At 44.2% G+C, this 24,518-nt stretch overlaps 1 protein-coding gene across 4 annotated transcripts in view; it reads right to left on the reverse strand.

Annotated features, from left to right (window-relative positions):
- Nucleotides 1–24,518, reverse strand: part of B3GAT1 (beta-1,3-glucuronyltransferase 1) — a 61,463-nt gene that overhangs the window by 15,140 nt on the left and 21,805 nt on the right. For 2 of the 4 annotated variants that reach the window (XM_053366967.1, XM_053366966.1), the window contains exon 2: nucleotides 4,802–5,249. In XM_053366967.1, coding sequence (XP_053222942.1) covers nucleotides 4,802–4,988 — 187 coding nt within the window. In that variant the 5' untranslated portion in view covers nucleotides 4,989–5,249. The remainder of the gene's footprint in view (nucleotides 1–4,801; nucleotides 5,250–24,518) is intronic. The other 2 variants (XM_053366969.1, XM_053366970.1) reach the window with 2 other exon arrangements.

Below are 24,518 nucleotides of genomic sequence, written 5' to 3' on the forward strand. Positions count from 1 at the left end.
ATATATATATAGAGAGAGAAAGTATACATTTGGTGTGCTGTTTTCATGGATATCTACATTTTTACGTACACTTCCCTCCAACATAGGCATTTTTGTACCCTTTTTTTGGTTGGGGAACTGCATCCAGCATCTGGAGAAAAGTGAATTTCTAGGAGAAATGTGTTTTGGTTCATGCGATGTTTCAGAAGGGGTGACTTAGGTAGGGCTCCATTAAAATGCAATGCTGAACCAAAATTCTAGTCTTTAGAATTTTGTGTAGGCATTAATTTTCACAGCAGAAAAAAAAATGTAGCATTTGGAAGAATACAATAGTCAACTAATGCATCCAAGAGAGCTGTGGGGAAGCCAAATGGAACCAGCCAGATTTGGGCAAAACAATGACTCTACCCTTAGGGCTACTGGCTGATTATGACTTTGTGAGGCCAACAGCATATGACAGCCTGTTGATGTTTCACCCATGAGAGCTAATGGCAGCAGATGATCTCTTGATACTTCTAGAGAAGTCTCTTGAGTGTTTCTTTTAAAAGAAATAATGTAGGAGCTTGGAGGACCTCCTGTTTGTTTCTGCTTATCCCCTGCTTGCCTTTTTGTAAATGAAAGCAAAATGTTACACAGTCACAATAAGTGCTCTCTGCTGTCCAAAGGAAACCAAACTAGCCTGGAACTTCTCAGTAAATGGGGTAGCAAGGAGTGTGCAACAATATATACCAAAACATGGTGGTGACTGCCAACAGTTTATGGATGCTCATCATACTATCTCATTAGATTCCTGAAGCATCTTCTCTTTTGGTGTATCTAGACTACAGATTATACCAAGTGAACAACAGGATCGCTAAATAGGGCCTACAGTTCAACCTGCTGTATCAGAAGGGTTTGCCCATTCTTGTCAATGGATTGCGACTGGGGCAGAGGGCTCAATCCACATACAGTGCCCTGAAAACCCTGTTTGCACCATTGTTGGACAGTTATTTCCTTTTCTACAGGGAAACCTGAACACTGCAGTTCTTGCAGACATGTGTGCCAGAGGTGGATGCCAGGAACAGGTCTGCAATAACTCACATGGCTTCAGTTCAGTTAACTATTTACTCAAAGAAACAAGACAAGCCCAGGAGGCCAGGCCTAGTGAGCACAGCCACTCTTCCTGGCAGAGTTTGCTCCTATGAGGCAGGTACAAGGACTGAAGATTCCCACCTGCCCACAGCTACCTAAGTCTCCACCCTTGGTTCCTTCCCAAGCAATCTGAGGCTCTGCCATCTTGCCTGTATTTTATCAATCTGTATTTGCTCTCCTCTCCTCCCTGCCCCTGGTTCTGGACTGTTCTCTGCCTTAGCCTCTTCCTGCTCACTAAAACCTGTTATCTCTTCCGACACCTCCTCCTGCCACTCTGCTACCACTTTTCCCTCTGACCACTTGTCATCCAATTCCCTAGCTCTGAGCCTTCTTCAATTTGGGGTTCCTGTGGGGGATTTCCCCGCTGGTGCCTCCCACCACTTTTCTGCATCCAGTCAGTACATGACATTAGGCATCTCTGGAAAAGAATTCTCAGCATCTTCACCCAACTACAATTCTCAAGATCCTTTTGGGGGAAACCATGACAGTTCAAGCAAAGCCAAGCCAGAGTTCCTAATCCAGATGTGGAAGTTGGAAGGGGCTATTGCCAGGCACACCAGCCGCAAGTCACCTGAAAGAGCAATGCTTGGGCAACACAATATGGTGGCAGTTCATGTTTCCTAGCAAGATGTTACGAATAAGAATGCATGCTCTATTTTAGATTGTAGGCTCCTTGTGGGTGGACACCCATCTGTTTGCTCCCTTGTGAAATGTACATGTACATATATGGCACTGAATGAATACAACTGCAGCAGCATTAATGCATAATAATAATAATAATTAATAATAATAATAATTTCTGTTTGCAATTACTCGAGGTACAGTTGGACATGCTCTCCTGTGGTTGCAAGAAATTAGCTGCCATGGCCACTCCCCCATACTTTAAGGTTATTCATAATGGACTGAAATAGAATTGCCCCACCAGTCTGTTTACCAGTTAAAGGTCAGAGGTTTTTTGCTCTTTCCAGGAATGGCTAGCTGATTCATGGAGCCATTGCAGTCAGCATACCAGCAGCTCAACCACATTTTAATCCTAATGTAGTGAAACGCTTTGTCCATAGCTTCATCCAAAAGGTGAAGAAATTTGTTTAGAAGAGCACTGCTGGGTCAGACCAATGGTCCATCTAAGTCCAGCATCCTATTCTCCGGGTGACCAAGCAGATGCCTGTAGGAAGCCCAGAAACTAGATACGGGTGCAACAGCACTCTTCCTGCTCGTGATTCCTAGTGACAGAAGTCAGAGGCAAATTGCCTCTGCTTATGGAGGTAGCTCATAGCTGTTATGACTAGTAGCAGCCTTCTCTTCCAAGGATTCCCTCTTTTTAAAGCCAACCAACCTCCATTTAACAGCATTTGCCCAAAGGTTGTGACTGAACAGTCCCACATTTAATGCTGCATCTTGCTTCTGAGTTTGTATGCCAAGAACCGTTCTACTTCCACACAAGCCTGCCCATTTTCTATGGCAGAGGTGACTGCGGTGATGCCCTCCATATGGGAGTCCAATTCCCATCATCCACAGCCATTGGCCTTGTTGCCTGAGGATGATGGAAGTTGCTGTCCAAAATATCTGAAGTTGGAGAAGCCTGTTCTAGCTTATGACCCCCCCCAAATGCATTTGAGAGAGATCCAAAGTAATTGACATCAGCCTTTAGAGTTTGCATTGTGGTTTGCATCAAAAGCCCAGCATAATCCAGAGTATATTGGACTAAAACCCTGGATAACCTGGTAAGGATTTTCTTTGTTGATTCTTATTAGACCTCAGGGATGATCAGTTTAGGACAGGGGAGAACTTGTGGTCCATCAGATGTTGCTTGACTCTTAACTTCCATCATTAAAGGAGGAGGAGGAGAGCCATGTATACATCACCCTGAACTCCTTAAAAAAAGGTGTTGTAACTACAATAAACAAATGAGCTCCATAACTGTGGCCATGCTAAATGACACTAACTAAATTTTATTATTTATATTTATTTGTTATCAGCATTTTTATACCTCTCTCCAACCTTATTCCCAGAATGGTTTAAAAAAATATTTTTTAATGGGGAAAAAAGGAAATACACCAAAATATAAAGTTAGTAGAAAATATACTTTCATGAAATAAACATATACCAAAGGTTGTGTCATTGTATTCTACTTTATGGAAAGGTCAAAGAGCAGTAGCTCAGTGGCAACCACAAGGTTCCAGGTTAAGTCCTTAACAGCTCCAAATATAGCTGGGAAAGACTCTTCTCTGAAATGCTAGAGTTCCCCTGCTAGTCAGTGTAGACAATGCTGAGCTCAGCTGACCAATGCTTAGGCTGGGCATAAGGCAATTTCTTGTTTCCACATGAGCCTGACCCTTCACTGATATCATTTACTGCAGCTGTATATACCATACATTGCACTTTCAGAAATTAGATGGGTGGTACCTGGAGATGATGCCTTTTTGGAGGAACACCTTCCTCAAGGAGGTTCACCGAGCACCAATGTTGTGGTTTATTTAGGTGTCCAATAAAGATGGTCTCATTCTCCCCCCTGGCTTCTGTTTAGAAGCCGTCTTGTTGGGATGAGGTCTTAGCTCACGTGTGTTGCACACAGAAGGTACCAGGGCCAACCCCTGACATTTCCAGGTAGGGCTGGGGAAAACTCCTTGCATGAAACTCTGGAGAGTCCCTGCCGGCCAGTGTAGACAACACTGAGCTGCATGGATCAATGGACTGAGTTGACAAAAGGCAGCTTCCTTATCCTTACCAGTCATGGAAAGTTTAGGAATGCTAGTCCCTAACCTGTCACAGGTCTGTGTGTGTCCTGTGGCCTGCCCTGACCCATCTCAACTACACCTTAGGTGTGGTGGAGGGAACTTCAGGATCACCAGTGCTAAAGTAAGGTGAGGTTTCTCTACCTGACTGAGGGAGGTGACATCTTGTCCTTTGCCTCCTACATGCAAAACAAGCCCTGTTGCTCCCACAAGATGCTGCGATGGCCAGGAGTTTAGAGGGCTTTAAAAATGAAAGATTTGACAAGAGTCATGGAGATAAACTTCATCTCTGTGGCCGCAAGCCAAGAGAGATAAACAGGGAAGGAAATACAACTCGGGGGAAGAGCTCGGACTTTGCTTGCAGAAGGAACCAGTTCAATCCTTGACATCTCCCAGGTAAAAGGATCAGGCAACATGGCTGCAAAGGAGCCCAGAGGGCCACTGCCTGTTTGACTTGACCAAGGTGGGAAACATATATCACTGAGCCCTAGTGGACGGAGGCTAACATCTTGTGTACACTGCTTCCTGAACATGAAAAGAGCCTTGCTGGATCAGGCCAAGGGGAGCCTACCTAATCCAGCATCCTATTCTCAGTGGGAAAATGGCAAGCAGGATTTGAGCCCGAAAGGAACCCTCCCCTCCTGCAGTTTTGAGCAACTGGCATTCAGAAGCATTGCTGCCTCCGTGTGTGTTCGTGTGTGTGTGTGCGCACACTGGATGCAGAATAAATGAAAGCATGTACACAGTCTAAGTAAATCCAACCCATATAAACTCCAAAACCGTTTCCACCCTGCAAGAAGCTTGGAAGAATGCTGTGTGGCTGTGAGCTGCCCGAGGATGAAAATGAGCCGGGTGATGATGGAAGAACTGGGAATGAGCCATGGGGGGTGTTGGGTTGGCGGTGGTGGAAGCAAGAGGTGGGCGCAGTTGGCCCAGGCCGGTGGCTTTCTCCTCACCCTTGTGCACGGCAAGCAGCGGAGCAATGGTGCTTTGGTGCCACACGGTGATGAGCAGTGTCCAGGGAAGAACTATCAGCACGATAGCCAGGATGTCTCGACGCTTCGGCATCTCCAAGGCTGAAGGGACCCACAGCTCCTCATTACCTGACAGCGAGAACCCCAGAGACAGAACAGCAGAGGACATGGAGAACAGAGATAAATGGACAAGAAGGAACAACGGCAGAGAGAGAGAGAGAGAGGAGAGGGCGGCAGAAGGTGGCACGGCTCGTAGGTCTTACCAGTACTCACAACCCACCCATTGCACAAGCAGGTTTGCAGGACAGCTGCTGCCAGAGGAGGAGAAGGAGGAGGAAGGACAGGCCGCTGCAAGCGGGGGACGTTCCTCCAGGCAATATTGCGGGAGCCGCCAGCGAGGAGGACTTCAGGGTCCCGTTTGGACAGAGGCCTGCAAGGGAAAGCAGAAAGGAAGAGGCAGAAAGAAGCGCTTGAGCGTTGGGTGGGTTCAACGTTTCGCTTGCTAAAGCCTGCCTCATGAGTTGCAGCATCAGTCTGGGTCTTGACTCAGCCCTGGAGCCTGTTAGTTAACAAGAGGGTAAACTCTGAGCATGTGCAAAGAGCCTTTCCTTTGCCACTGGGTATCTACAGCAGGGATGGGGAAGCTGAGCCCCCCCAGATGATGTCTGGGACTCAGTCTGGTCAAGAGCCAGGGGTAATGGGAGTCAATTACTTTCATGAACACTGTTTCATTGTTTTTCGGTGCACTCAGTTTTTAAATGATTGTCAAACTGCCTTGTGTTTTACGGATTTCTAAGGCACTCTGAGACATCTTTTTAGGTGCAAAGCAATGAAGGAATGTAAATCATCACTGCCATCCAGCAACTTCTGGAGATCCACAGCTTCCCCATCCCTGAACTACAGCCCTGATCTCACTGACCCATGGCCGTGTCTGAGGCCTGATCCACACATGCCTCTGCCCTACACTACACAGGTGGCCCACAGCTTAGCAGCAGAGAAGGGAGTTGGGGAAATGGCACCAGGGAAGATGAGAAAAACTTGGGAGTTAGCCAGACATGGTGAGAGGACTTCATGGTGGCTGCTTGGACCTCCTGCGGTAAAAGAGGTTGCATGAGTTATTTTTTAATTTGACAAGTAATGTCAGGCCAAGTGCATCAAAGCACACACAGAGTGCTTGAGTGGGTGGGAAGAATGACATGCAAATTGTGGGCGTGTACACAGTGTGCTTCCCATTTGGTTGTTGTTAAACTACACAGAAAACTTGAATATTTTGTCACCTGCTGTAAAGACCATAAACACCGTAAACACCCTGTCCCTGCTAAACGTTCTTGGATAATTTCCTTAAGTGTAGGTCATTTGCTCTGTAATTTATAATTTTATGATGTTTTGACAATTTTTTTTATCTTGCCCCCCCCCCGAATTGGCAGATTATAACTACTCTTATAGTAAGTAAGTAAGCAAGTAAGTAAGTAAATAGGTAAGTAAGTACCGTATTTTTTGCTCTGTAACACGCACTCAACCATAACACGCACATAGTTTTTAGAGGAGGAAAATCCGTAGGCATGCCACCCGTAGGCATTCCCTCCATAACACGCACAGACATTTCCCCTTACTTTTTAGGAGGAAAAAAGTGAGTGTTATGGTGCAAAAAATACGGTAAGTAGCAGAGTGCCCTTGAACATGGGCAAAGGGTACCCTGTCAACTCTGTTGTTATTTTGTGCTCCTCTTTGTTTATATGCCACCTTTCAGCCCCCAAAAGTCTCCCTGTGCCCGCCGTGGCTCAAAGAATAAATGCAGGAAGGCAAATGCAAACAATACAAATGATAAAAATTTAAAACAAAACAACAAAACTGAAACCGACCCATTCACTCATTCCCAGACAAAGAGAGGCCAACTCTTTAACAACGGCTAATCAATAATATCTTCACAGGATATTACTGAAACAGTGCCTCATGTGCTTCTAGCTTGCACTCTTTATAAAGATTTGAGGGGTGACGTTATTACCCCTCTACTACTATCCATACCAGGTAGCTCAACCATTGCTACTGTGTCACTTCTTCCAGCATATCAAGATAACAAGGTGACAGCAAAAACTGCAATTTTTTTAGCAGGGGCAATTAGAATAAGATCTATTGTTTGATTATTGATTTAAACCTCCAGGATATATTTTGTAGAGTTAAGTTTTTGCCTCTATCTTCAGTACATTGTATTTTATTTTATTGCTATGGCTAGTGGCTGATGAAAATAAAGATTCTTCTGATTTTCATTATTCATGGGAAAGACATTATAATGGATTCTCCACCCCCCTCCCATCCTCTAAGGATTCTGGGAAATCCCATGACATTTTTTTAAAAATTGAAAAATATCCACCTTTACATGACAGACATGCCTCCCACAAGAAATCCCATGTCAAGGGTAACCTACGAGGTGTCTTCCAGCTGCTTTAGACCACAACTGGCATCATGGCCCAATGGACTCCAGTCTCATCCAGCATGGCCTTATAGTAAGTGGCCATTGATCCAACTAGCTCAGTATTGTTTACACTGACTGGCAGGGTCTCTCCAGGGTTTCAGGCAGGGAATTTTCCCCAGTCCTAACCTGGACATGGAAATTGAATGCAAAGCAGATACTCTACCACTGGTCTTTTCCCCTATGGTGCTGGGGCTGGTGGGAGCTGTAGTCCAAAATATCTAGAAGGCAGCAGGTTGGAGAAGGTTTCGCTAGATTGTCCCCTGGTTTCGTGCGGGCTCCTCTCCTGACTGCTTCCATTCCTCCACCGTGAGGCATCCAAGGCTAGAGTGCATTAAACTGCCACAGTAGCTTAACTCCGATGTGAACATGAATACGCGCAAGATTTAAGCAGGCTGTATTTTATTGAGGGGTTATCTTGGCAAGCGGCGTACATCACTTAGATGGCAACGTGCCGGGCCGCCAGTTTGCAAACAGGAAAGAGCTGCCGAGCTCACATGCAGCTCTGGAACCAAGGAAGCAGATATCAAAACACTGCACTGCTGCATTGCAGGCAGAGAAAGGCACCTGGGAGCAGTGGCTGGAGCATTCATATGTTGGGGTACAAGCCACTTTGATTCAGGACAGAAGGGACAGACATTGCACAAGCACATGTAACCATCAATGAACAACCCATCAAACCCAACACAGCCTTCTTTGGTCCTTATTTGCCAGGTAACTTTCTGGTTACCTGTCATAGGAAACTGGTCTCTGCTGTCTCAGGTCAATGGTCTATCTAGATCAGACTGAATGACTGCAGCTGTTTGGGGTTCCAGGTGGGACCCTTTCCTAGCCCTACTTGGAGATGCTCAGGATCAAACCTGAGACCTTCTGCATGCAAAACAACTGTCCCACCAGTCAGGAATATATAGGAAACTGCTTTGTATCGAGTCATTGGCTTATTTACCTCAGTGCTGTCCACTGGCAAAGGCACTCCCGCATTTCAGGGCCAAATGTTATGCAATTCACATTTCCCAAAGGAAGAGCAAGAGGAAGCTGTGAGGCCCCAAGCCAGAATTTGCTCCTGATCTGGATTGTGCCCCCTGCTCAGTTTCCTGATGAAAGCTCCTCCGACTCTAGCTGCTGTTTGCACTTGAAGGTCCAAGTCTTGAGTTGCTGGACTGTTGTCATTTTTAAGCCCAAAGGAGTTTATTCACGGATATGTTTTGGGATCTCAAGTGTTTGTTCTGAGTTCAAATCCAATCTCAGTTCTGAACTTTCTCAGGACACCTTAGGCAAACTGCAGTATCTCAGCCCTTGTTCCCCATCTGCAGTTTGGGGATAATAATCCTGGTCTATTTTAATGGGATTATCAACAAAGAACTTTCAGGTGTCTAATGACTATTGCCATTGCAGCCTCTCTATTATAGGATGCACCTGTAGCAGCCTGTTCAGATTCTGTTATCTACAGGGGAGATTCATGAAAGTGCCCCTTCCAGTCATTGACATGTTGCAGCCAGCCAATAGCAGTCAAGCAGTGTGTGGAACACAGTCAGTGAGGTGTGTGACCTGGATTGTGGTTTAGGGGGGCATACCTTTGGGACAGTCCATGAGGACCAGGTACAGACACCTGGAGGGTTCCTTGCCCTTGGCCTAGAGGCTGTTGACCTGATCTGAGTGAACCAGCTCACAGAGATGCTTTTCTTAGATGGTACTTTTTCCAAGGCTGATGCTTCTTACCCTAGCCTGAGCAAATGCTAGAATCCATGCAGCTTCCCGCAGGCAAAAGAGAAAGTGAGGGGAAATTCTCTCCCTGCTGTATGCAAGGGGGAGGGAGGGAGGCCTTGCTGTTTCTGCCTGGCCTCCTTCAGTATTGATTCCCTTTAATTGGGTCCAGAATGTTTAACTGCTCCTTGGTCAATCATCGGCAACTTCAGCTTTCCAGAAAGGAGGAGGAAGATGCAGCCTCTCGATTAAAAAAAAAAACCAAACACAAACCAGCCAGATCCAAGAATCTTGTTTGTGTGTGAATGTGATAGACTGCCACTTAGCATCTGCAATGCAAACAGTTTGGCAGGCAGGGCAATGGCCTTTTCTAATTAATCCAAAGCCATGCTGCAATTGCAAGCTAGGGCATAGTTTACATTGTTAGGGAGCACAGATGAGTCAAGGTGGAGCACCCTGCACTGAAGGGGGGGTGGCACAGCAAGGAAGTAAATGTCCAGGTGTGGAATTCAATGCAGTGCTAAGGAGTTCAATGTGTCCCCTCCTCTTGTGTGCTGTTCTGGGGGTTCTCCCGACCCTCCAGAGAGGATTTGTGTGTGTGTGTGTCTGCACAGATATAAGGGAAATTTCTTTGTTAATAATGGAATACAGATTACTTAATGTAAGAGGAAGGTAGAAACCACAAAGAGTTAGAGGGAAATCAAAATAACATACAAGGGATGCAAACCGGTCTAGGAGAACAGAAAGAACGTGACTGTAAAGAAAAAATGAGAGGAAAGTGGAAATATGAAGGCAACTTCTTCCTAAGAGCCTAATGTATCGAATATGTAAAGTATGGTTTGTACTCCTTAAATGAATTTATATATAATATAAATATATTACTTTTTTCTTTTTCTCTTCTTCTTTCTTTTCCTTCCTTTTTCTCCCCCCCTTTCCCCCCTTTTCTTTTCTATTTCAAGTTTTATTTGTTAGATTTTCTCTTTGTAACGAATTTGGATTGTTATTGTTGATTGTTTTTTATTTGCAAAATAAATAAAGCATTTAAAAAAGAAAAAAAGAAAAAGAAGAGATATCAAAGCCCTTTTGTTCAGTCCTTGCACTGGCTTCTACCAGTGGAATGGCATAGTTGAACACAAGGGGTGGTATCCAATCAAGTGCTGCTCAGAGTAATGAAACTAACTTAGCACATTGGCTCTGCTATCATCTGCCAGGCCTCCCTATCCTGTCAGCTCCTTAGGCTGAGCGAGCTGAAGAGTTCCAGGCCCTGTCTGTGCCGTACATTTTACACGCTCTGATACCGCTTTAAACTTTGGGCTTAGGAGACACCTATTCCCCTCAGAGACCTACAATTCTTATATTAGCTCAATAATCAATCCTTCTTCTCAGGGAACTCTAGGAAGTAATAGCTCTGTGTGGGGAATAGGAGTTTCCTGATGAGACTCTCAGGGCACTTAACAAACTACAGTTCCCAGGATTATTTAGGGGAAGCCATGACTGTGGTACAATACTGCCCCATCACCAGCAATAAAGAAAGATTTAAGTGCCAAACCAGTTGGCTTCTGTGTGTGGAAAGCGGGAAGACTACCCTATTGCAATGGTGGTGAACCTCAGAGTCCTCTCTGTGGGCATGTGCACCCTTGCGCCATCGCCCCAGCACAGAGTTCGCCAGCGTTTGTTACTAGAAAGCCAGGAATCGAGCCTCACCATCGTGACGCAGACACAGGGATAGATTTGTATTGGGGGCTTCATTTTTTATTTTAAAAAATGTTGTGTTTTTCTAGACTCCAAGTCTGGAACAACCAAAAATGAATACAGCAAAACGAAGAGGAGGAGGAGGAGGAGGAGGAAGAAGAAGAAGAAGAAGAAGAAGAAGAAGAAGAAGAAGAAGAAGAAGAAGAAGAAGAAGAGTGGAAGATCATTCCAAGAGTCATTTGGAGTGATTGAACACAATGGGAAAACGTTATGTCTTCTGTGCAATGAAAGTGTTGTGTGTCGCACATCAACCACAAAAGTGTTGCCCAACTTGGTGAAACTGAAAGAAAAGAGTTTCTTGAAGGGAAATTGAGGGAATATCATTCCTATTATCTGAGTTTTTGCAACTATCTTTCTAGAACAAATCATCTGACAGCTGCCAGTTTTCAAATTTCACTGTGCATAGCAAAACATGGTAAGCCCCACTCTGATTTGGATATTATCAAAATGGTCATGTTGTCTGGGAGTAATTCCCTTTTTCATGATTTCCCAAACAAGGATAAAATTATTCAACGCGTCTCTACACTTCAATGTACTGAGCAAACAACTATAAAATGTAGGGAAAATGGCAGCAAGGACGTTTTGTGATATCAAAACATTTGAGAGAAGACTGCAGGTCTTTGAAAGAGACCTTGAAAGTGGGCAGCTGAAATATTTTCCAACTCTAAAAATGCATTTTGCAAATTCTACAACATTTGTAAACAATCCTACAAGCCATTGGGAAATCTACAAGGAATTTCCTAGCATTGTAGCAGTTGTTTTTTCTAAACTAAAACCTCAGTATTCAGGTTAAATTGTTGTGTTGGCACTTGGCGATAAATAAGCAGGTTTGGGATGGCAGTTTGGGCACTTGGTCTCTAAAAGGTTTGCCATCACTGCCCTATTGTATTTTACCTCAGATGGCAAAATGAGTGGAGGCTTCCCCACTTTGATGAGATGAACCTTGTTTCTATTTCAATTATAGTAATTATTTATAAGTGTAGATCTATTGGAAAGGCCCCCCTCCCATTGGTCTCTACGGCAACAGAACAATTTCTTTGGAAATGCTAAATGGCGGTACTTAACTAGCCAGCCAAAGCCATTACCCTGACAAAGGAACTGGTTTGGCAAACTTCCCCATTATATATTCAACCTTCACAGCTAAAGGATTGCAGATTTGGAAGGGGACTTAGGGTTTCATCCAGACTGTCCCCCCACAACAGCCATGGCTGAAAACATTTTGGCCCCCAGAGGTGAAACACAAAATGCCTCACCTTGCCTTATGTTTGGGCCCAAGCTCATAATAATGTGTGTGTGTGTGTGTGTGTGTGTGTGTGTGTGTGTGTGTGCGCACACACACACACAATTTATCCAAGTACAGTGGTACCTTGGGTTACATACGCTTCAGGTTACAGACCCTGCTAACCCAGAAATAGTACCTCGGGTTAAGAACTTTGCTTGAGGATGACAACAGAAATCGCACGGCGGTGCGGCAGCAACAGGAGGCCCCATTAGCTAAAGTGGTGCTTCAGGTTAAGAACTGTTTCAGGTTAAGAACGGACCTCTGGAATGAATTAAGTACATAACCAGAGGTACCACTGTATAAGCATTTTTGTACATGGTTAGAAAACTGCTTTGCAAAATATGGAGAAGTGTGAATTTGGAGGCTGACTGTGTCGTACATGAAGAGTTTGGGAAAGTGTGAAGTAGGTAAGTTTGCCTTTAAGTGCAGATTGAACCACCCCCACCCCCCATTCCTAGTTCTTATACATGTAAATGAGCATATGCACACTTTATAGAAATAGGCACCCTCTTTCATGGTGATGCATTTTCCTTCCTTCCTTCCTTCCTTCCTTCCTTCCTTCCTTCCTTCCTTCCTTCCTTCCTTCCTTCCTTCTGTGAATGTGTAGGCTGCCCTTCAGAAAAGTCATGCCTTGGCAAATACTTTCACTGGACAGAAGGAGAATTCGCAGTCCATCAAGGACTGGTTCTGATGCATGTTGAAGTTCATTCCCTGCACACTGAGGCCTGGATATTTCTTCCAGGGCAAGTATGACTGCAGCAAACGGGGGGACACTAGGCATGTTTAGTTGATCATGAATGAGTCACTTGTGCACATTTAAGGAGGAGACGTAGTTCAGTGGTAGAAGATCTGCTTTGCATGCAGAAGGTTCCAGGTTCAATCCATAGTGGCATCTCCAGGTAGGACTGGGAGAGACACCCTTGTCTGAAACCCTGGAGAGGCCCTGCCAGTCAGTGTAGCAAATGCTGAACTAGAGGGACCAATGGCCTGACTAGGTATCAGGCAGCTTTCTGTTTTCCACGAGAGAGATGGGAATGGATCCAGGAATTATCACTTGAAGGAGAGATGTTTCATCTGATTTCATAGTTTGGCAGAGGCGTCTTGCGGAAACTGCGGGAGGTGGGGGGAAGAAGGGGGGAAACCGCCAAAAATAAAGGTAGCAATAAAGCCTCATGCTCATTAATTACTCGGTAAGCCATTACTGCCTCAAAATCCCATAACTTTAATGGAGGCTATTATAAAGTATAGCAGCAAAATTGCGAAACTAATTACTGTGCAGTTAGTACAGGGAAAGGAATGGGGATACTTGCCTTGAAAGGGGAGCTGAACCAAAGTATACAATAATAACTTTTCTGCCTGGCTTCATTCTTGCCTCCCAGCAGGTGGGACAGCTACTCATTCCTTTCTCGTATGTGAATAGCTGTCATTCCGTTCTATGGGGAAAAGTTACGGTATTCATTTTTCAAATTGCATTTATGGTGACTGGTGAACCCTCCTTCCTGTGTTACAGGGGAGTAGCTCAGAGTTGGTCTACCTATACCACAGAATGAGGTGTACAAAGGGATGGCTGTGTATGAATCACCAAAACAGAAGACACCAAGTTGCATGTTAACAGATATGTGCACTGGTGCAAATATAGAAACAATGGGCTGTATGCAAACTTCTCAAGGACTCTTGCGTTAGTAGATGGGTGAGTTTTAATGTACAATGCAACAGGAATCCAACACAACAGATGCACAGAAGATTGTGCGATGCATCGCACAGCAAAGTTATCAGCCACCTGCTTGTGCAATCTTTTGTGCAACAATGTTTTGCTAGTGCAAAATATTTCACCACCAGAAGTATACTGTTAAGTGACTTTAACCTAGGCTGGATCTACACACAGGAAAAAACCATGTTATAAATAAGTCATAAATTAAATCATTATAACAAAAGGGGGAAAAACCCCTCTATGTAAAATTGCATAAAGTTTTGTGCTCTACAGCGCCACCTGGTGTCGCATGTTTATAACACAGAATGATATAACTGACTGCGTGTCCCTAAGTCCTTAGAGTTATGTTGGATACAGCCTCAGGCTGCAATTTATAGCTCTAACTAGTGAGACTTTTATCATCTCTATCTATCATCTATCTATCTATCATCTATCTATCTATCTATATCTATCTATCTAATCTATCTATCTATCATCTATCTATCTATCTATCATCTATCTATCTATCTATCTATCTATCTATCTATCTATCATCTATCTATCTATCTATCTATCTATCTATCTATCTATCATCTATCATCTATCTATCTCTATATTAAAAATATAAGAATGTCATCATGCAGCCCCCATTGGAGGATTTATAGTGAACATCAGTTTGCTGCCCAGGTGCTAGCTGTTGATGAGCAATATCAAGGTCCCCCCTGCTTTTCCTCCCTAGAGTTCTTTATCTTTGAACTGTACTTGGACTGGGCAACCCTTCCGAAAGAGGGTTTCCTCTGTCACACAGGACACATGACCACCCTTTCACACTGACTTTAGGCTACAGTTGGAAGCTAACATTTTCAAATGTTCCCATGTGGTAAAAAGAAACTCCATGCAAATAGAAAGGCAACACAGCAAACAAAGAGCTGTGAACCTTTTCTTGCAGCTGCAGTCATATTATCACATACACCTTTAGAGGAGGAGGGAGAGACTGCAAGACCACCAGGAAAGAGGCTTTCGACTTTCCATTTGGTTCTTGCCTCAGCATCAAAAATATAAGGCTCAGTTTTTCAAACACATAATGGCAATCACGTAGCCCTCTTTGTCTGGGTTGGGAAGAGATCTTACTTGGCCACCTCACACTATATTACCCCTCAATGCATAGAACAGGTATGTATGGTGAACCTGTGGTCCTACAGATGCTGTTGGACTTCAACTCCCACCATCAATAGTCAGCACTGCCAATGGCGATTGCCCCAGGCGCAAAATTGTAAGGGGCGCAAAATATCAACACCCTGTGCTGCCTCAATACAGTTGTGTGCTTCTGTCAATGGACTCTGTTGAAAACAGTTTCTCCATGTGAACCAGGAAGTGACCTCTCCAGACAATGGAATGACTATTCTTTTCTTATCTCTGTGGCTGTGAACTCCTGGGTGATGCAAATGCCATTAGGCAGGTGAATGCATATGCATACTCCATCCATTTCCCTCCCACCCACCCAGCTCCTCTGCATGGCCCTGGGTGTTGGCAACCCAAGCTATGCCACTGCTGAAGAGCCACAGGTTAGTCCACCATGGCCTAGTTCTTCTGAATGCTTCCGCCTTGTAACAGCACATAGCATGAAGTGGAACAGTCCTCCAATTCTGACCCCCTCGTTTTGCTGTGCAGGCAGTCCTTTAAGACTTGTGGAATATATGTTGGCTATGCTGAGGAGAACTGGCTGCGGGAGGCTCTGTGGTATTGAGTGAGATAGTTCCATGCATCACAGCAAGATGTTATCTCTACCAGCTGATAAATAAATAGCAGAAAACGGGCTGGGTGGCAGGAAGGTTCAGTGTCAGCTCCTGATATCGCTAGGGATCAATGTGTCTAAGTGCGGACATGTCACATTATTCAGTCTTGGTCTTGGTCAGTAGAATCTGAGACTGGGTCTACCCACGCAGCATGATGAAACGGTAGAAAAGCTTACTGTATACCGCTTCAGAACAGGGACACAGGAACCTACTTATACCAAGTCATACCATTGGGTCCATCTAGGTCAGTATTGTCTACCCTGACTGGCAGTGGTTCCAGGCAGGAGAACATTTCCACTGCTACCTGGAGATGTCTGGGATTGAACCTGGGACCTTCTGCACACAAAGCAGCTTCTCTGCCACTGAGCTGCAGCCCTTCCTTTAAAAACAAAGCAAGACTCCAGCCCTCATGATTCTGAATCAAGCGGTGATTTAAATAGGAACACAGGAAGTTGCCTTATACTGAATCAAATGTCGGTCCATCAAGCTCAGTGTTGACAGGTATCTGTTCCCCCAGGTTTCAAATGGTGCTTCCCCTCCCTACCTTGAGGTGCTGGGGATTGAATTTGGGGTCTCCTGCATGGAAAGCAGATGCTGTAACCACTGAGTTACGGCCCATCCCCTAAATAAGGGATGGTTAACATGTCCCAAGAGTGGGGGTCACCTTCTAACAGAATGGCAAACAGAGGGTGTAAGAGGATCAACAGAGTCTACACCCTGCTCAGGTCTGCTTCCCATAATTTTATCTCCCAGATGCACTGCATTCTATTCACTCTTCTCTGCCATCTTTCTAGTACTTCATTCTCCCTCCCAATCTCTTTTTGCCTCCTGGTTTATAAGCGGGAAGGCTGAAATCGCTGGAAGGGCCTAACTCCCTGCCTCACATCCATGCAGCATATACTGAAGGTTGTATTATACTACTTTAACAGTCATGGGAAATCTTGGAAACTGTAGTTTGTTAAAGGTGCTGATGCGCTCACAGACCTACAATTCCCAACACCCTGCAAAACCTACAATTCCCAGAATTTACCGTGACTGTTAGTGCTTTAAATGTACTGTGTGGATGCGATCTGGGAATCTTACCCTCCTGGAGAAGCAGGATGTCTATGCCCTGCCCCCATCCCCACCTGCTGCCACCGCTGAAGCTTTCCTCAAACACTTTTCCATAGGAGGTTGCTGTTAACAGCTGTCGTCATTTATTTTTAATTCTGGAGACTAAAAAGAAAGAAGGAGCAAGGAAAGCCCAACCCAACCAGCCCTCTCTTGGTCTATTTTAAACATTTATTAATAACTCGGCTGAATTAAAAATGTAAGGGATGTTAGTGAGAAAACAAGCATCAAGTGGGTGTAACCTGAAATCAGCCCCTCGCTTGAGGTTTGCTAAGATGGGATGCAGAATCAGGTGGATGTGTGAGACAGAGAGGCTGTAGTTCAGCCTTGCAAGGTTCCCAAGTTCAATGCATGGCATCTCCAGGTAGGGCTGGGAGAGAACCATTGCCCAGACTCTTGGAGATCTGCTGCCTGTTATGTACTGAAGTTCTCACCCTGGGCTCGCAGGGGGATACTGTAGATAGTTATGCAAATAAGACATCGAAAGTGACGTTCAGTGATTGGATAGTTTTAGAAAATTGTTACAGTTACGTTGTACTGGAGCTCTATATAAGCAGGCTGACTGAACCCTTCAGTTCAGTTGTGTTCTGGCCTCTGAATAAACAAGAGCTGTTTGAAGAATCACTGTATCGTCTGATATGTTCACCCACAACTTAACACTGCCAGTCAGTGTAGACAAGCCAGAGCTTGATGCACCAGTGGTGTAACTCAGATTAAGGCTCATTTTCTATGTTCCTACACTGGAAATGGAAGTGTGGGCCAGTTAAGTTGAAAATATTGGAGAAGGACTTCCATAAAGCACAACCCTATGCAGAAGTGCTTTAAACTGACTTGAGCTGGACTCACCAATGGTCTCACATGCTGTAAGGCACATTCCTGTGCTCCTGTGTTTTAAGTGGCAGAGGATTAGCTTTGCATGCAGAAGGTCTGAGATACAATCCTCAGCATCTGCAGGTAAGGCTGGTAGAGATATTGGATTGATGCTTTAGGTCAGTGTTCATTCAGTCAGATGGGTGGTGTGTGTGTGTAATTATTATTTTCCAGCTATTCTCTGAGATATTGTATTTCTGTTTACATTATCTTTCTGTTTATTGCTTTGAGTTAAAATGCATTATTATTATTGGATTTTGCCACAGATAAATAAATCCTTAAAGCGTTTCCCACCAGCTCCATTGGCAAGGCTCTGTGCTCTGAAGAAAGGGCACTAACCTTTAAATAATAATAATAATAATAATAATAATAATAATAATAATAATGGAACTGCTACTGATGAAGAGCAGGGCAAGCTGGATTCCTCCAAGCAGCCCAAGGCTAGGCAAACTGTGAACGAAAGTGATTGGAGCAGGTACAGGCACTTTGCCATAGCCCTATACGCTCTCGCAGTTGCAGAAATAAAAATACTCAGGGATGCATTCCAAGAATGCTGTCAAAGCAGGTGGTGGTGGTGGGTTGAACTTCTAAAAGGAGAGGTGCCAGAAATAAGCTTTTATTTGTTCCATTATTTGACACTTCCTTTAATACAAGGGTGGTGGTGGGGGGCACATTTTCACCCCAAAGGGCTATATTCTCTTTGGAGCGATCTTCCAGGGGCCACAGGCTAGTGGTCCAGAGGCAAAAATAGGTGGAGCAATGGATGTAAATGTTGGACGTGTCTAGTTCCACACACACTCAACATGCCACTATGTATCCTCTATCCAGGTAAGGAAGAGGCATTGACAGAGTTCAGAGACGCATTTCCAGCCCGATGCAAACACTCAAGGAGACTGTGAAGCAGGGCTGGTGAGGGACATAGCCTGGGGTGAGCCCCAAGGGCCAGACAGAGGCTTGGAGCATCACAACCAACTTCTTGGCCTGACGTTCCCCATCCCTGCTACAATATCCAAAAGGACAGTGTAGGTTGCAGTTCTAAGGCTGGTGGCAGGAAATCTGAAAGAGGTTCAACCACCATACTCCACAGGGCAGAAGTGAGGGTTGAGGAATGATCTTCCATTCCAGTTCCTGTTTTCTTCAAGCCTCCTGTTGCATATCCTCACAGCTCCTCGGTGTCCCTCTATCCCTGCTTTATTCAAACCTCTGCTATTGTGCCACCTTTGTAAAACATGGCTTCTCTGTTGTTCCTTTCCCCTGCCATGGCTTCATGCAAAACCAGGAATCTGATGAGGGACTACAAATCCTCCAGTGGGGGCCACATGAGGACAGCTTTACTTTCTAATGTATATAAGAATAAAAAGTATTACTATGAGCACTTTCCTTCCCATTGAAAACCATGGGAGAGAAAGGGGAAGGGGAATTTAGATACACTCAGAAACATGTCTAGCTTTCTCCCCAGTTTGGGGCATGTCATGGAAGTGGGATGGCATTGGATCCATGTTGCTTCCTGTTTTGGGCATACCCACAGCATGTCCCCATTTTTTGTGATGTAAAATCTAACCTCCCCTCAAAGAGATCAGAATAAATTCAGAATTAAGAGCTCAAATCATCTAACCTCCCTGCAGACTTTGTGCAAAACAAATCATACCAATTGCTCAATAAATAGCTTGCCTATAACAGGTATCTTCAATCTATTCAGACCCTGAAGACCAGTGATCTAGAGGAGGGCTGGGTGAACCTGTTTATCTTAAGTTCTGTTCTCCACAGTTCTACTCCAGTTTGTGATTTATTTTTTTAAAATTCTCTTGAAAATTCACCAACATTTCAGTGGGAATTTTTCACAATATTTTTCTATGCAATTTTGTTTAAGGTGCACATTTCTGCAATATTCCCCCCCCCAACTACAAAGCATTTTAATATGTTAGTTTCACAAACTATATCCATTTTCTTGCATGCCTTAACCTAGCATGTGCATTTTTGTACACATTACCTGGCTGGAGAACTACTTGGTTGGAGAATTGCATCACAAGATTCAGAGAAGTGCAAATTTTGAAAGATGGCTGTCTTTTACCGGTAATTCACAAAAGTGTGAATTAGGCCAGTTTGCCTTTAAATGCAAACTGATTCAAGAATCCCTACTCTGGAAACAGTCTGATGCTTACTGGACACAGCTTGCTTCTGAGTAGACATGAACAGGCTTTCACTGTTAGCCTGGATCTAACCCATTTTGTTCAATACTACTGTTAAAGGGAAAGTGCCCTCAGCCAGATCCCCACTTGGATAAGAATTTCCCTCTTCTGATAAGCTTTCAGCGTGCACTGAACAAGTTGCTCCTAATTGGAAATTGCTGCGTATTCAATCACAATTCATAGTTTTCACAGGATGACTTTGGAAATTGCAGATATTAATACCGGCAGTCAGGTATTTGGTAGCACAGAGGAGCTGTAGTAATTAATCGTGCACTGGCATAACGAGTTATGAAGGATAAATTGCCCATTCATAAAGCAACGCATTCCAATTGGGATCTTTGTGGGCATTATAATATATTGGCAGCAAAATTCACAGCTCTGTAAATTCACAAACATTGTCAAGTTGAAAGAGCACTTGATTCTATAGGACCATGAGACCCTGTGGGATGGATATGAGAAAATCAACAAAGAGAAGTTGTGCTTGCTAAATTTCAACCTGTTGTTAAAAGCACAGGAGCCTTGCCAGGAACAAAATGTGGCAACCCCAAGATTAGGACCGAGTAATGTAAGTGCTCTGCACATGGTCTGGTTCTTTTTTTCCTTTCAGCCCACATTGTGCTGCCTACATGGGACTTGTTATCTCTGAGTATGTCAATGCATTACTTGCAATACAAAGCGGAAGTGGTGTGAAAAATCACTTCTGTTCGTGGCGAGCGATTCAACTGAGCTGTCCTCCATACGCACAATGCAGTGCGGTCTGATGCCACATGAATCAGCCCTAATAGCCCATTCGCACAGCCCTTTGTGCGAGTAGAAATGTGACTTGATGGATTGTATGTGTGGAGAAATGGTTGACGGTTTAACGGCTTGCCCAGGTCAGCCCATGTCAAGAGACATTTGTGAGTGGATTGACAATTTGAGACAATTTGAGTGCATGATGGGCAATCAATATAAATCAACTCTACTACAAGCTTCTGTTACAGAAGTCAGCCAACATGATACTGGGGTGTGTGCGCAATGGCACCCTTGAGGTCATTCCTGGCACCAACAAAGCCTCTGAGCTCTCCAACTCACTGTCCCTTAACCATGAGGTGGTGAGTGTGGTTGCCCCTTTCTCCTTGGAAAAAGACATAGAGATGAAGAAGGAAGCTGGAAGAGTGTCTCTCCTTTTCACTTCCTCTTTTATCTCTGTGTTCTTTCTGAGGCTCAGATTGATTTGACTGGCTCGAACCTTTACCCAGATCTCTTTGGGTAAAAAGTATACATGCACACTCTTTCTGTCTCTCTGGCAGATTTATACATGCCTACTCTCAACTTCTGTGATGCTCAGCTAAAACACTGGCTATTTAACCCATGTATCCATTTGCTTATGAGAGTTAGGCTTTGCTCCTGGGCCTTTCTCCTTCAAACAAGGGGATGATGCACTTGAGGAGGAGATTGTAATGAGGTTTGAAAGACCCTGGAGGAAGGAGACACTTGCTCAACACCAGCCGGAGCAGAACATCTGTTCCCCCGCCCTGCTCACAAGCACTATCTGCCCACCCTGCTTAATTACTGGGGGGAGAATAGGCGATTGTCAGATGTGTGATCTGCTTTATAAGTTGCTAATGGGGCTCAGGGAGGACGATTGATTATTTCATGCTGTGGTAGGAAGGGGGGCGGGGCGGGAAGGCAGGCAGGAAGGAAACAGCTCAACAATAATTTATCGTCTTTCTCTGCAATCAATCTCAGCACGATCATCTTCTAGTCTATTACTGCAGACCCCTTTCTCACATGCTCGATGTGGGCAGCTATTGTTCTGCATGCCCCACGGAATGAGACAGGTAAGCAAGGTGAAGTGATGTTGGAAGAGTCTGCAGTTTTCTGAATGGCAAAGACCGTGGCTCCATCTAGTTCGGTATCGTCCACACTGTAGTGGATCTGCAGGGTTTAAGCAAGGGGATGTTCCCAGCTCTACCTGAAGATGCCACTGGGGACTGAACCTGAGATATGCATGCAAAGCAGATTCTCTGCCCCTGAGTTATGGTCCTTGAATTAGGTGAGTCTGCATTCAAATTCAACCGGATGGAATTTCTCCCCCATCACTAGTAAGGGTTATCTGGGTTATCCTGCCTGTGACTTCATCTTTCCCTCTAGCACACACTGCTCTAGGAGCCATAAGAGGAACAAAAGTCCCAAACAGGCAGTAGATTCAACAAATTAACATCAGCTCTGCAGGGGAGAAATAAAGAGGAAACAAGGCAATTGCATGAAGATTCAAATTAAGCACACACACACACACAAAACAAACAAACAAACAAAGGACACACATCTAGGATGGTGCATTCACAATTCCTAGCACAAATAGTAAAAATAATAATAATTGATATGATCGGCGGGGAGGTAGCAACATGTCCTTTAGAATCATAGAATTGTAGAGTTGGAAGGGACCACGAGGATCATCTAGTCCAACCCCAGCAATTCAGGGATCCTTTTGCCCAACATGGGACTCGAACCCACAACCCCGAGATTAAGAGTCTCATGCATGCTCCACTGACTGAGCTATTGGTCATAAAAAGATTTGCCTTGTTTTATAAATATCCAGATGTTGTCCTCAAAGTTTTCTGATATCCTTACTTGTTTGTTACTGAACTATGTGTTTTCTGTTTACTTATTTAACAGAATAAGTAAAGCAAAATATTAAAAATAAAGTTCTGAGTGGCAGGGGGTAGTAGAACATTGATTGGATGCGCATCTGACTTACCTAGTGGGCACTTTGAGCAACATGGAGCACAATTGGGACAGAAATGCAGTGGTAACTGGGGAGCCACTGTGAGAACAGACTGTTGGGCTAGCTGCCGGCAGCGGCCTTCACTCTATTATTTTCAGCATCTGCTAAAGCATTCTTGTTTAGACAAGCCTGTCTATTTAGAACACTGATGCATGGTCTAATAGGTTTTTAGTTTATTGAATGTTTTAAATTATTGTTATTTTATCTTTTTAGTAAACTGCTTTAAGTGTCATCATCCCCCGCCAATCAAACGGTGTATAAATTTATAAAATGAATGGACATTTGGCCTGATTGAGCATGGCTCTCCTTATATACTTATCTTATGTTCTTACTTTCTTGGGCTCCATGATCACTGCAGATGGTGACAGCAGCCACGAAATTAAAAGACGCCTGCTTCTTGGGAGAAAAGTGATGACAAACCTAGACAGCATCTTAAAAAGCAGAGACATCACCTTGCCGACAAAAGTACGTATAGTTAAAGCTATGGTTTTCCCAGTAGTGATGTATGGAAGTGAGAGCTGGACCATAAAGAAGGCTGATTGCTGAAGAATTGATGCTTTTGAATTAACAGGGGTTGGAGAAGACTCTTGAGAGTCCCGTGGACTGCAAGAAGATCAAACCTATCCATTCTTAAGGAAATCAGCCCTGAGTGCTCACTGGAAGGACAGATCCTGAAGCTGAGGCTCCAATACTTTGGCCACCTCATGAGAAGACTCCCTGGAAAAGACCCTGATGTTGGGAAAGATGGAGGGCACAAGGAGAAGGGGATGACAGAGGACAAGATGGTTGGACAGTGTTCTCAAAGCTACTAACATGAGTTTGACCAAACTGCAGGAGGCAGTGGAAGACAGAAGTGCCTGGCGTGCTCTGGTCCATGGGTTCATGAAGAGTTGGACATGACTAAACGACTAAACAACAACAAGAACATGTTCTTATGATTCGTATTGAAGAGAGATCTCTGCTTTTCTGTGGGGGACATGGTGTACATTTAAACGGATTCCGGATGATAACATGCACACACAATGTGCAAACAGAATTTGGCTTTAGGTTGCCAGAGTTACGCATCTGCTCCCTCAAGTTCCATATCCCAAATGCACTTATGCCTGTTTATGGGAAAGCAGGAATATCTGCAGAAATAAAGCAACAGCTTATTTGGATTTTTGCAAAATGCTGTCCTAATTGGAGATAGAGAACTGGACTCAACAGACCCTTGATTTGATCTGATTCTGCAAAAAAGTCCTGATAGGTCCCCCCCCCCCCACTTTTTGTTCCCAAGGCAGGAGAGGTGCAAGGGAAGAATTCTGAATGCATCAGATGCAGAGACCATCCGACAGCACAGCTGATAGACGGCAATGAAGCAGATGAACTCCTGCAGGTTGCACAGAGCACATGCCAACAAGATGAGCCCTTGCAGGGAGCTGTAAATTACTGTAGACGAGTGGTGTGCAAGTGTAGCTTTCTCTCCCCCTCCCCTTTTTTCCTTTTGGTACGGTGCTGTAAGAATACTGTAATCATGCAGTAATTATGGCACATCTCAAATCAACCCAGCAAATTATATCGCTATTATTACAGCTGTCACTACGATTCTGGCACAGGAGAGGGACGGGTCATTACCTCGGCACGGAGATGCAGGGAGCACAATCTAGAGGCTACAGCAGACTGAGGAAATGAACCTAACCCATCCCACCTCCCTAAAGGAAATTGAGGCTTGGTTTTCAAGCGGATAAGGGCATATTTAGGAAGGTTTGTCCTCTTGCTCCAGCGTTCCTTGCTCAGATTGCAGTTTTGAATATCTTTCTTTTGTTTTTTTTTATAAGATATTTATTGAAGTTTTACAAAAACATAAGTTTACAAAAATAAAACAAAAAGTCATATAATGAAAAGAGATACAAAAAAGAGAACATACAAAGATACATAAAAAAAGAAAAAAGAAGAATAAAAATACAAAATACAAAAAACAAATAGATACAAAAAAATTAAAAGCAAATCCGTTTTTGTAGCTTTAAACTCATTAGCTTGTTTCCTTGGCTCCCTCACACCTCCCCTTTTTGTATTCCCATTTAAAT

The sequence above is a fragment of the Podarcis raffonei genome, chromosome 15 (assembly GCF_027172205.1).
Source record: "Podarcis raffonei isolate rPodRaf1 chromosome 15, rPodRaf1.pri, whole genome shotgun sequence".
Lineage (NCBI taxonomy): Eukaryota > Metazoa > Chordata > Lepidosauria > Squamata > Lacertidae > Podarcis > Podarcis raffonei.